This window comes from Odocoileus virginianus, chromosome 24 (genome assembly GCF_023699985.2).
Source record: "Odocoileus virginianus isolate 20LAN1187 ecotype Illinois chromosome 24, Ovbor_1.2, whole genome shotgun sequence".
Lineage (NCBI taxonomy): Eukaryota > Metazoa > Chordata > Mammalia > Artiodactyla > Cervidae > Odocoileus > Odocoileus virginianus.
The window spans coordinates 37446942-37460117 of record NC_069697.1 but is presented as its reverse complement, the minus strand read 5'-3'; the positions used below and the strand labels follow the sequence as shown (position 1 = coordinate 37460117).

The window sequence follows — 13176 nt, the reverse complement described above, 5'->3', positions numbered from 1 at the left end:
AATGTCTAAGCTCTGATTTTTGCACAAATATTATTAGTAAATGGGAAAATGCATGTAAGTTTTTAAATTATAAAGTGCTGAACATATAGCATTCTTAGATTAGAGCCAACAATGGGTTTTGGTTTTCTGTAATGTGCCTGAACCTAGGTTGACTAAAGCCAAGACAGAATTAATTGTAAATAATGCGAGGTAAAGTAAATTATTTTGTGCAGGTATGAAGCTCTCACTCAGTATTTATTCATCTGGGCATAAATTTTAAAATTTTTATGTAGAGGTTGTAAATTGTTGACCAGTGGGCTAAATTTTGCCTGCCAACATACTTTATTTGACCAGTTCAGTGCTTGTAAGTTTGAGTTTGAATTATATGCCTTCTCTGTGTTTGTATTATCTGCTTTGCTGTTGCAAATGTTAGGAAGCATTTATAGAAATGTTAGGAAGCATTTATAGAAGCATTTATAGAAACAGCGTCTTAAGAACTCAAAATAATAATTTTTAACATTTAGATGATCTCATTAATATATTTTGGAAAGATAAAAATTTTAAAAGTAAAACTGATCTTTGGTGAATGCACTCAATGTATGTAATAGGCAAGTCTAAACTTCATTCTTTCTTTAAAACATCACATAAATAGAGCCTAGACAACTCTTTGAGTGGTTCTAAAATATAATGGTGTGTCCGATCAGTTCCTTATAAATGATTTGCTAAAAGGATGTAAATCTCAGAGTGTCTTTAGAGCTTTTCTAAAATGTACTCAAGAAGAACACAGTCTAGGAGCTCACATTTGTCTGAGATTAAAATTTCAGAAGATAACACAAAAAATTGTTGGGGGAAGTGCTAGGCTCTCTACAGAACCTGATCTGCAGTGTTGTATTAAAGAACTCAAGTCACTGATCTATTTGGGTTTGTGGCACTGCTGACTCTGCTGTTCTAATCCTGATTAATATCTAACTTCCAACCTGTAGGTATGGCTTTAGGCAAGGAATCCTTAAATACCAAATTTTGGTGAATTAGGTGTTTCAGGTTTTTTTCCTGTTTGGCCAGACTAGAGTTTAGCATCTTTATTCTCTGTGTGCATCTTCTTATTTCTTAGTAATGAGAGCGCAAAGTGTATTTATCACATTATTTCAAAGTTTACAGCTTTAAAGTACAAGTCCAATAAATGTATCTACTTAGCTAAGTGAACACCCCAAGTTTTAAGTACTGCATATAGTCTCTCTTTTATATCATTTGTTTATTCTTTTTTGTCCATAATTACCTTGTTATTATTATTTTTGGTCACACTTTCAGGGATTTCAAACAGTCTTGACAATACTGGAATTGTCAGTGTCTTTTTCCAAGCTACTGGTGCATCACTGCTTTGATTCAGTAATATTCCATCAGTTGTCCTCCAGTATCATGGAGCAAAAGGATCAACAGGTACAGTGTTTTTTATCTGTATTCTAACTGTTACACATTTCACTGACTCTAATCCTCACTTCCATTCTTTTTAGTTTCTAAACCTTTGTTGCAAGTGCTTTGCAAAATTGACTATTGATAATGAGTTAAAATGTGTGTTGCTGGAGAAAGCATGTGATCAGAATAATAGCATCATGGTTGAATGCTTGCTTCTGTTGGGAGCGGATGCCAATCGAGCAAAAGAAGCAACTTCTTTGATATGTCAGGTAAATATTCAAAGATTCACTTTTGTCTTTTTTTCTATGACCCTGCTATTGTATAGCTCTTACCTACATTGTATGAGTCTTCACTACAGAATTTAGCAGTTTATGGCACAATTGCTTGTAATTTGTAGTAGAATTTAGATTCATAGAGTTTCAGAAATAGCGTATTTCTTTAGGTATTATCATCTAATCATTCCCTTTACATGTTTACCTACTTTGTTAAGATGATAAATAACCTTTAAATGTGTCTCCTACTGTGCATCTCTGTGTGAATCACTCTCCAGGGACACACCACACAGTTTTATTTTGTTTTGAGTCATCTTTTAAGTATTTTCTTTCTGTTTTCAACTTCTCTGTCTAGAAAGTTCTGCCCTCAGGGCCACCACAGGTGGCCCCGTAGGCTGTGCACTGCACGCTTTGGGGTCTGTCCACATTGACATTCCTGCTAGGGGCCATCCTGCAGTTGAGTGGCACTGTGGCCCTGCCTTCCTTCTCTCCCTTCCCTCATGCACTGCACAAACACATCTGTCTAATTCTTCTGCTCTGCCTTCAAAATGTAAACCAAATTATTTGTCCTTAATAAAGCTCTTCCCACACTTCCTGACCTCCATACGAAATAAAGATTTACTTGCTGTGTAAGTCCATGACACTTTTTGTACACCTCTTTATAGTTTGTGAGTTGTGTGAAGGTAGAGATCTACAGTGTTCATCTGTGTATCATTCAGAATATCTAACTCACTGTTTTTGTACATACAGTAGGAATTCAATTAAATATCAGAGTGCATTACATGTCATTTCTAGTTTGTCTTCACTGTATAAATTTTAGAGTTTGCAGTAGTATTCAAGTAGCCCTATGTATATTTTCTGGATAATAATATTTCCAACAAAGCAATTATGTAGCAATTTAATATGCATTATTGACTGGATGAAGCACAAGCTGGTATCAAGATTGCTGAGACAAATATCAATAAACTCAGATATGCAGATGACACCACCCTTATGGCAGAAAGCAAAGAAGAATTAAAGAGCCTCTTGATGAAAGTGAAAGAGGAGAGTGAAAAAGTTGGCTTAAAACTCAACATTCAGAAAACTAAGATCATGGCATCTGGCCCATAATTTCATGGTGAATAGATGGGGAAACAGTGGAAACAGTGAGAGGCTTTATTTTTGAGGGTTCCAAAATCACTGCAGATGGTGACTGCAGCCATGAAATTAAAAGATACTTGCTCCTTGGAAGAAAAGCTATCACCAACCTAGATAGCATATTAAAAAGCAGAGACATTACTTTGCCAACAAAGGTCTGTCTAGTCAAAGGTATGGATTTTCCAGTAGTCATATATAGATGTGAGAGTTGGACTATAAAGAAAGCTGAGCGCTGAAGAATTGATGCTTTTGAACTGTGATGTTGGAGAAGACTCTTGAGAGTCCCTTAAACTGTAAGGAGATCCAACCATTCCATCCTAAAGGAAATCAGTCCTGAATATTCATTGGAAGGACTGATGCTGAAGCTGAAACTCCAGTACTTTGGCCACCTAATGTGAAGAGCTGACTCATTGGAAAATACCCTGATGCTGGGAAAGATTGAAGGTGGGAGAGGAAGGGGACGACAGAGGATGAGATGGTTGGATGGCATCACTGACTCAATGGACATGAGTTTGAGTAAGCTCTGGGAGTTGATGATAGATAGGGAGGCCTGGCGTGCTGCAGTCCATGGGGTTGCCAAGAGTTGGACATGACTGAGTGACTGAACTGAACTGAATATATATTATTAAATAACCAGCAGAGTGATGTGTTTTTCAATAATTTACTTTTAAAGCCTCACTTTATTCAATTTCCTGCTTGCCTATAGGTTCAAACCAATTTGTTAACTGTAAGATTAAGGTAGTACTACTTAGCAATCTACATAAAAAGAAATTGAATCTGTAACTCGTTTTCATGCAGTTAACTCAGTCATTAAAGCCAAATGCATAATCAAATTATTTAAATTTAGTCAAATTTCATCTAAGCAGGCAACACTGAAAATAGTTGCTTCTCTGTTATTAAAGGTAATAATTAAATTATTTCCCTCAATAATTTAATGTTTTTATTGTATTTCTTTTGTGTGATCTTCAGATCATTATGTTAAAGTTACTTGGATATGGCAGAGAACTGAAAGGCAGCTTCCTCCAGGTCCTTCATAGAGAAACAACTCACCTAAAAGCCCTTAAGTACAGTTACTCTACATTCTGCGCAGGGACTGCTTTCTACTTTTCTCTCAATTAATTCAAACCTTTCTGTACTAAGGCTTTTTTATTTTCTTCTTCCCAAGTTCTTTTGAACTTAATGTGCTTATTTCTGTCTTTTCTTCTTAAAACAAAATCAGATCTTTAAATGTAAAGAATTTATCCAGGTTGTCAGAGATTATTTATATCTAACAAATAGTAAACATTGATTTTTGTGGGTAGACTGTTTGAACACACCTTATTTTGTACAAAGTAGCATAGTCAAGGCTTATCCAGGTACCAATGTTGCATTATTAAGGGTGGAGTTAATCTTATTAGGCTTTTGGAGGATTAATATTGGGTATGAAAATGCATGAAGAGAGACATGAAAATAAGACTTATCAGGTCATGGTGGGAAGAGCAAGTATAATGAATGCTGAATAAAAATAACAGCAAGCTCTTCTGTGGTGTTCATTGCCACCTGGGCCCTCCTCTGAGTCCTTTACTTAATAAAATCCTGACAACAACCTTAGGAGTAGCCTAGTATTATCTTATTAGGCATGTGAGGAATTGAGGCACAGAAAGGTTAAGTAACTTGCCTGAGGAGTAACTAACTTTCCAGGTAACTAGTGGAAAATCTTGTGCCTGCTTTGATCTCCTGTTTAGATAACAGATCCATGATAGTGGTGGTGGTAGGGGAGAGGGTTGTACATTCATTCTTGAATGCTAGCCTAAAGTGCTTGGCTTTGATTGTGAGCTGCATTATTTATAAATTAGAATAGAGAGAGAAGATGTATGGGAAAGGATAGTAAATTGCACTTTGATTATATATATTTGAATTATCCCCATTATTAAAATACAGAACTGTGTATGAAAGTGTTGGTCTGTCAGTCGTGTCCGACTCTTTGAGACCCCATGGACTGTAGCCCTCCAGGCTCCTCTGTCCATGGGATTCTCCAGACAAGGATACTGGAGTGGGTTTCCATTTCCTTCTCCCGGGATCTTCCTGATCTAGGGATCGAACCTTGGTCTCTGACATTGCAGGCAGATTCTTTTACTGTTTGAGCACCAGGGTATCTGAGCAGTATTTTTTTTTTCCCTTTCATGAATTATTTTCCTAATTTTATTTTATTTCTTTTGCGTGTTATAAAAGACAAATATTTCTCTATTCATGTCACCATATGTCAGAAATCATCTTGGATAGTTTGGGTCCCCCAAGGAAAATTCTGCTATAAAATCTATTGAGCATCTTCTCTGTGGAAAGCACAGTGCTAGATAATTAGTAAAGAATATAAAAGGGGTGTCCTGCTTCAACGTAGTTTCAAAGGGCCAATTGGGAGTTAAGGGAGTAAAACATAAATCACCTTAATAGAAGGTAGGCAGTTAATACCATAATTTAGAGAGAAAAGTCTGCTGGACTCCAAGAGAAGGCATTTGTGATTGAGTTTTTTTGGCCACTCCTTCCCTCCCTTCTTCCTTTCCTTCCTTCCTTTAAAATTTCCTGTGGGCCCTTAGTGGATTTTTGTTGTTTTTCAGTCACTGTGTTGTGTCTGACTCTTTGTGACCCCATGGACTGTAGCCTGCCAGACTCCTGCAGATTTTAGTAATTCGCTAAGTTAAATATATTGTGTAGGCGTTGTGCTAGGTTACAGAGGTGCAAATTGAATTGCAGCAGCATCCATGCCTTTCATTCCAGTTACCAAACAGATAAACATGTCTAGTTCAGTGTGCTAAGTGCTGTGTTAAACAAAATGGGATGGGCTCTTGAGGAGGAAGGGTGTGTAGCCTGGGAGGTTATAGCGAGGACTTAGTGCAAGAGACTTTAAAGCTATTCCTTCAAGAATGAATATTTTTTTTCTGGATGAAGAACAAAATTAGACATTGGAGGCTATAAAAATAGCATAAATGAGGTGTGGAAAATTGCTTGTTGTATTTGACGGAGTGTCCCGGAGCAGAAAGGTTTTAGAAGATTTAAAAATAGTACAATGATTTGATCATATCTAGACTAGAAAAGTACTATAGTGGTTCTTGGGAGAACAGATTGAAGGTGGGGGTGTTCCTGAGAGCTGGCTGAGAGTTGGTTCCATCAAACCAGAGCACTGTCCCCTCAAACTTCTTGGACACATGTTCAGTTCAGTTCAGTCACTCGGTCCTGTCCGACTCTTGGTGATCCCATGGACTGCAGCACGCCAGGCTTCCTTGTGCATCACCAACTCCCAGAGCTTGGTCAAACTCATGTCCATCGAGTCAGTGATGCCATCCAACTATCTCATCCTCTGTCGTCCCCTTCCTCTCCCACCTTCAATCTTTCCCAGCATCAGGGTCTTTTCTAGTGAGTCAGTTCTTTGCATCAAGTGGCCAAAATATTGGAATTTCAGCTTCAGCATCAGTCCTTTCAATGAATATTCAGGACTGATTTCCTTTAGGATTGACCTGTTGGATCTCCTTACAGTTTAAGGGACTCTCAAGAGTCTTCTCCAACACCACAGTTCAAATGCATGAATTCTTCAGTGCTCAGCTTTCTTTATGGTCTAACTCTCATATCCATACATGACTGCTGGAAAAACCACAGCTTTGACTAGATGGACCTTTGTTGGTAAAGTAATGTCTCTGCTTTTTAATATGCTGTCTAGGTTGGTGATAGCTTTTCTTCCAAGGAGCAAGTATCTTTTAATTTCATGGCTGCAGTCACCATCTGCAGTGATTTTGGAGCCCCAAAATGTGTTCGGACACATGTTAATTCTGAAGAATTCAGGAATTTCCCTCAACCAACTTTTCCCCCCACCTGGTACCCTGAATATTAGGATCTTTCCTTTTATTTATTTAGAGTTTTAATGATATATTTCACTTAATCAATATATTCAAAATATTACTAAATGAGTTTGTGATATATCCAAAATACTCAGCATATGATCAGTATAAGGATTATTAATGAGATATTTTACATTTTAAAATACCAGGTCTTCAAAATCCAGTGGGTATTTTACTCTTATCAGCTCATCTGACACTTACAGCAAATTTTCAAGTGCTTAATAGACCACATCAGGCTTGCCTGGTGGCTCAGACTGTAAAGAATCTACCTGTAACGTGGGAGACCTGGGTTTGGGAAGATTCCCTTGAGAAGGGCATGGCAATCCACTCCAGTATTCTTGCCTGGTGAATTCCCATGGACAGGGAAGCCTGGCGGGCTACAGTGCGTGGGTTCTCAAAGAGTCGGACACGGCTGAGCGACTGGGCACACAATAGACCACATTGGATGGTGCCAGCCTCAAGGTTCAACCACTGGTTTCTCTGGTGGTTGGAAGGGTGGGAAGAGACAGATTTGGCCCACGGGCACCATCACCTCTGATTAATCTCTGCTCCTGCCTTAAAAAAACAATCACTTTTAAAACTAATTTTTATTTTTTTAAGCTTTTTTTTGTTATGGAAAATTTTAAACATACACCAAAGTGGAAGGAGTAGTGTAATAAATCCCTGCGAATCCATCAGTTATCTTCAAGAATTATCAATGCATGTCTAATCTCATCTTGTCTGTATCATTCTCACATCCCTTCTCCATTTATTTTTAATATGGTAGATTCTTTTTGGTTATTTAAGTATTATAGCAATATGTACAGTCAATACCAAACTCCCTAATTATCCTTCCTCCCCAGGTAACTGTAAATTTGTTCTCTAAGTCTATGAGTCTGTTTCTGTTTTGTAAATTAGTTAATTTGTATTTTTTTGGGGGGGATTCTGCATATAATGATATCATACAATATTTCTCTTTCTCTGTCCAACTTTCACTCTGTATGACAGTCTCTAGGTCCATTCATGTTACTGCAAGTGGCATTATTTTGTTCTTTTTAATGGCTGAGCAATATTCCAACGTATATATGTACCACAACTTCTTTATCCTCTTCTCTGTTGATTGACATTTATGTTGCTTCCATGTCTTGACTACTGTAAACAGTGCTGCAATGAACACTGGGGTGCATATATCCTTTTGTACCATGTTTTTCATGGGTTATGCCTAGGAGTGGGATTGCAGGATCATATGGTAGCTCTATTTTTATTTTTTTTGGCTGCCTTTGATGCTGCACATGGGCTTTCTCTAGTAACAGCACGTGGGGGCTTCTCTCTAGTTGTGGTGTGTGGACTTATTGTGGTGGCTTCTTTTGTTGCAGGGCATGAGCTGTAGGGCATGTAGGCTTTAGCAGTTGGGGTGCATGGGCTTAGTGGCCCAAGGCGTGTGGAATCTTTTGGACTAGGGATCAAACCCACATTCCCTGCCTTGGCAGGTGGATTCCTAACCACTGAACTCCTGAACCACCAGGGAAGTCATCTTCTGTGGATCTTTTGATGATAGCCATTCTGACCATTGTGAGGTGATACCTTACTGTAGTTTTGCTTTGCATTTCAGGATTAGTTTAACATACTGAACATCTTTTCATGTGTCTCTTGACTGTATGTTTTCTTTGGAGAAAGGTCAATTTAGGTCTTCTGCCCATTTTTCTAAAATTTACAAAAACAACTCATGAAACTTAATATCATCAAAACAAACAACTTAATTAAAAAATGGGCAGAAAACCTAAATAGATATTTCTTTCTTTTTTTAAAATCATTCGTATTAGGTTGTGAAAGGACCACAAGCTTTGGCATCTGCAGATTTGATTTCAAAGCCAAGTGTCTTACTAAGTAGCTCTAAGATTTTGGACAAATCATATATTTTTCCTAAATACTCATCTATAAAATGGGAGTAATACTTTTTATGGCATAGGGTTTTTAAAAAAATAATTGGAGATCATTTGTTTACAGAAGGTAGCACAATACCTGACATCATCATTTCATTATTTATGATTTCATTCTTGTAGTTGATAGCATCATATTCCATTGCCTTTCAGAAGCTTTTGCTGGGGTTGGGCTAAGCTGCAGGTTGCTAAGGCTTCTCTCTGCTTACTATGGTCACTCGAATTTTTCTAGCAGTTACCATGTTAATCCACCTTGAGGACATGCTCTGAAAACATAACTTTCAGGGAAAGGTCGAAAACAGAGACAGCATATATCTTTGTAGAAATTCAAATTCTTGTCCTGGAAAACCAGTGACTGATGACTGTCATTGGCATGTGACATTCGTGAATTTAATAATATTTATATTCAAACTTATTCTATGTCACAAATGAAGGCAAGGCATTTGCCAAGTAAATGAAGTCGCATTTGCTATGTTAAGTTACCAGTTTCCCAGATATCTTCCAATAAGCAAACAAGTCCAGAAAGTGTGAGAAATGTGTAAATTGATGGAGCCTCAGGTATTTTGACTTCAAGCCTATAAGTTTTACTTTGTATCATGTTGTTTTTTTCATGGTAAGTGGCTCTCACATGGCAGATTTAATTTATGCTTCTCTGATATTTGTGGTACTAATCTTACTTTATTTTCCTAATTTACTTCAAGAATGAGTTTTGCCTTATTTTGTTCCATTCTAAATTTAAAGACCAGAAAGTGAAGAGGAACTAAAGAGCCTCTTGATGAAAGTGAAAAAGGAGTGTGAAAAAGCTGACTTAAAAGTCAACTTTCAAAAAACTAAGATCATGGCATCCAGTCTCATCACTTCATGGCAAATAGATGGGGAAACAATGGAAACAGTGACAGACTTTCTTTTCTTGGGCTCCAAGATCACTGAGGATGGTGACTGCAGCCATGAAATTAAAAGATGCTTCCTCCTTGGAAGAAAAGCTATGATAAACCTAGGCAGCATATTAAAAAGCAGAGACATTACTTTACCAACAAAGATCCATGTAGACAAAGCTGTGGTCTTCCCAGTAGTCTTGTATGGGTGTGAGAGTTGGGCCATAAAGAAAGCTGAGCACTGAAAAATTGCTGCTTTTGATCTGTGGTGTTGGAGAAGATTCATGACAGCCCCTTGGACAGCATGGAGATCAAACTAGTCAATCCTAAAGGAAATCAGTCCTGAATATTCATTGGGAGGACTGATTCTGAAGCTCCAAAAGTCTGGCTACTTGAATGTAGAACTGATTCATTGGAAAAGACTCTGATGCTGGGAAAGACTGTAGACAGAGGAAAAGGGGGCAACAGAGGATGAGATGGTTGGATGGCAACACCAGCTCAATGAACATGAGTTTGAGCAAGTTCCGGGAGTTGGTGGTGGACAGGGAAGCCTGGTGTCAGTGGGGTTGCAAAGAGTCAGACACGACTGAGCAACTGAACTGAAAAGTTATAGATGCAGGGGAAAGTCCCACCAAGTTTTATTACCAGTATTAGAAAGGAAAATAATTTTTAAAAATATATGCTTACCTTCTCTTTTTCTTTAATAGGTATGTGAGAAAGCAAGCAATCCCAAACTGGTAGAATTGTTACTGAATAGTGGATCTCGTGAGCAGGATGTCCGGAAAGCTCTGACAATCAGCATTGGGAAAGGCAACAGCCAAATCATCAGCTTACTCTTGAGGAGGCTTGCCCTGGATCTGGCCAATAATAGCATCTGTCTTGGAGGATTTTGTATGGGAAAAATTGAACCTTCCTGGCTTGGTCCTTTATTTCCAGATAAGACATCTTATTTAAGAAAAGAGACAAGTAAGGATTTTCAAGCAAGTTTTGTAGAAGGTTTAATTTTAGTAGTATTTTTAAAAATAAAAAATAATCTTTTAGTTTTCATTCCATTTGTTGCAACTTAAGTCAAAAATATTGTAAAGGCTTGGCTTTTTTCCTTTTTTTGATCATTCAATGCTGAAATTGACATTATATTTAAGTTCCTTATGACCCAGCAAATCCATATTTATAAAGATAAATTAAAACTGAGATCTTCCTGTGAGGTTACTTTTCTTTGTTAAGTATTTTAGTTTTTATTATAAAATAATCTATGTGCCTTTACAAATAGAAAAACTTAAATAGCATAAGGAAGAAAATAACAGTAACTTACTGTTTTACCTATAGGTAATCAATGTAGATTATTTTTTCCCCTGGACTTGCTGTACACTTACATATGAATTAAAATATATGTGTAGAAATATACACATGTACTTTGCGTTTTCAAGTTAGTATACTTTGCATTTCACTTAAGGATGTGTTTTCTAGTTAATATAGGTCTTGTATGTAGTAAGTATGTTGATGACAGTTATCATTAGTATCTATAATAAGTGCATTTCAATAGAAAAATTTGGTTATAAATTATGTTGATAAGCATAGGTGGAAGCAGGCATGTCACATATTATTGATATAAATTCAAGTTATCCTTTTGTAAGGAAAATTTGGTAATATCCATTAGTGTTATGGGGCTTCCCTGGTGGCTCAGATGGTAAAGAATCCACCTGCAATGCAGAAGACCCAAGTTTGAGTCCTGGATTGAATCCCTGGTGAAGAAAATGGTTGCCTACTCCAGTATTCTTGCCTGGAGAATTCCATGGATGGAGGGGATGGCATCACAGACTTAATGGACATGAGTTTGAGCAAACTACAGACTTAGTGAAGGACAGGGAAGTGTGGCGTGCTGCAATTCAAGGGGTTGCAAAAAGTCTGACACGACCTGGTGACTGAACAGCAGCATTAATATTTTAAACGTACATCCATGTCCTTTTTTAAAGTACATGTAAAAATGGACATTTTAGGAATCAGTGAACTAAAATGGACTGGAATGGGTGAATTTACTTCACATGACCATCATACCTACTACTGTGGGCAAGAGTCCCTAGAAGAAACAGAGTGGCCCTCATAGTCAACAAGAGTCCAAAGCGCAGGACTGTGATCACTCACCTAGAGCAAGACATATTGAATGAGAAGTCAAGTGGGCCTTAGGAGGCATCACTATGAACAAAACTAGTGGAGGTGATGGAATTCCAGCTGAGTTACTTCAAATCCTAAAAGATGATGTTGTGAAGGTGCTTCACTCAATATGCCATCAAGTTTGGAAAACTTAGCAGGGGCCACAGGACTGAAAAAGGTCAGTTTTCTTTCCAATCCCAAAGAAGGGCAATGCCAAAGAATGTTCCAACTGCCACACAACTGCCACACACAGCAATGTAGCAGGTGAAATTCTCAAAGCTAGTCTTCAAAAGTACATGAACGGAGAACTTCCAGATGTTCAAGCTGGATTTAGAAAAGGCAGAGGCACCAAAGATCAAATTGCCAGCATCCCCTGAATCATAAAAAAGCAAGAGAATTCCAGAAAAACATCTATTTCTGCTTCATTGAATACATGAAAGCCTTTGACCGTGTGGATCACAACAAACAGTGGAAAATTCTTCAAGAGATGGGACTACCAAACCACCCTACCTGCCTCCTGGAAATCTGTATTCAGGTGAAGAAGCAACAGTTAGAATCGGAAATGGAACAATGGAGTGGTTCCAAATTGGGAAAGGAGTATGTCAAGGCTGTATATTGTCACCCTGCTTATTTAACTTATATTCTGAGTATATCATATGATATTCCAGGCTTGTTGAAGCACATGCTGGAATCAAGATTGCCAGAAGAAATATCCATACCCTCAGATACGGAGATGACACCACCTTTATGGCATAAAGCAAAGTGGAACTAAAGAGCCTGTTGATGAAGGTGGAAGAGGAGAGTGAAAAAGCTGGCTTAGAACTCAGCATTCAGTAAACAAAGATCGTGGCATCCAGTTCCATCACTTCATGGCAAAAAATGGCGAAACAGTGGAAACAGTGACAGACTTTATTTTCTTGGGCTCCAACATCACTGCAGATGGTGACTGTAGCCATGAAATTAAAAGACGCTTGCTCCTTGGAAGAAAAGCTGTGATAAAGCTAGACAGAATATTAAATAAGAAGCAGAGACATTACTTTCCAACAGAAGTCTGTTAGTCAAAGCTTTGGTTTTTCCAGTAGTCATGTATGGATGTGAGATTTGTACCATAAAGAAGGCTGAGTGTCAAAGAATTGATACTCTTGAACTGTGTTGTTGAAGACTTGAGTGCAAGGAGATCAAACCAGTCAATCCTAAAGGAAATCAGTCTTGAATATTCATTGGAAGGACTGATTACGAAGCTCCAATATTTTGCCCACCTGGAGTGAAAAGCTGACTCATTAGAAAAGCCCCTGTTGCTTTGAAAGACTGGGCAGGAGGAGAAGGGGACGACAGAGGACGAGATGGTTGAAAGGCATCACCAACTCAATGGACAGGAATTTGAGCAAGCTCCGGGAGATGGTGGACAGGGAAGCTTGGCCTGCTGCAGTCCATGGAGTTGCAAAGAGAAGGACGTGACTGAGTGACTGAACAACAAATGTACTTTTTTGATCAAATAATGTAGTGATAAGAATCCATGATACAGCATTCTTAATGTGCACAAAAAATTATGTTCAATGAT

At 37.9% G+C, this 13176-nt stretch overlaps 1 protein-coding gene across 5 annotated transcripts in view; it reads left to right on the top strand.

Annotated features, from left to right (window-relative positions):
- The window catches only part of LRRK2 (leucine rich repeat kinase 2), a 192376-nt gene that overhangs the window by 63175 nt on the left and 116025 nt on the right, over positions 1-13176 (top strand). For 4 of the 5 annotated variants that reach the window (XR_011483287.1, XM_070454570.1, XM_070454569.1 and 1 more), the window contains 3 exons: positions 1288-1416; positions 1491-1661; positions 10172-10430. Coding sequence is in view for 4 of the 5 variants with exons in the window: in XM_070454570.1 (XP_070310671.1) it covers positions 1288-1416; positions 1491-1661; positions 10172-10430 (559 nt within the window). In the remaining variant the exon portion in view is untranslated. The remainder of the gene's footprint in view (positions 1-1287; positions 1417-1490; positions 1662-10171; positions 10431-13176) is intronic. The other variant, XM_070454571.1, reaches the window with a different exon arrangement.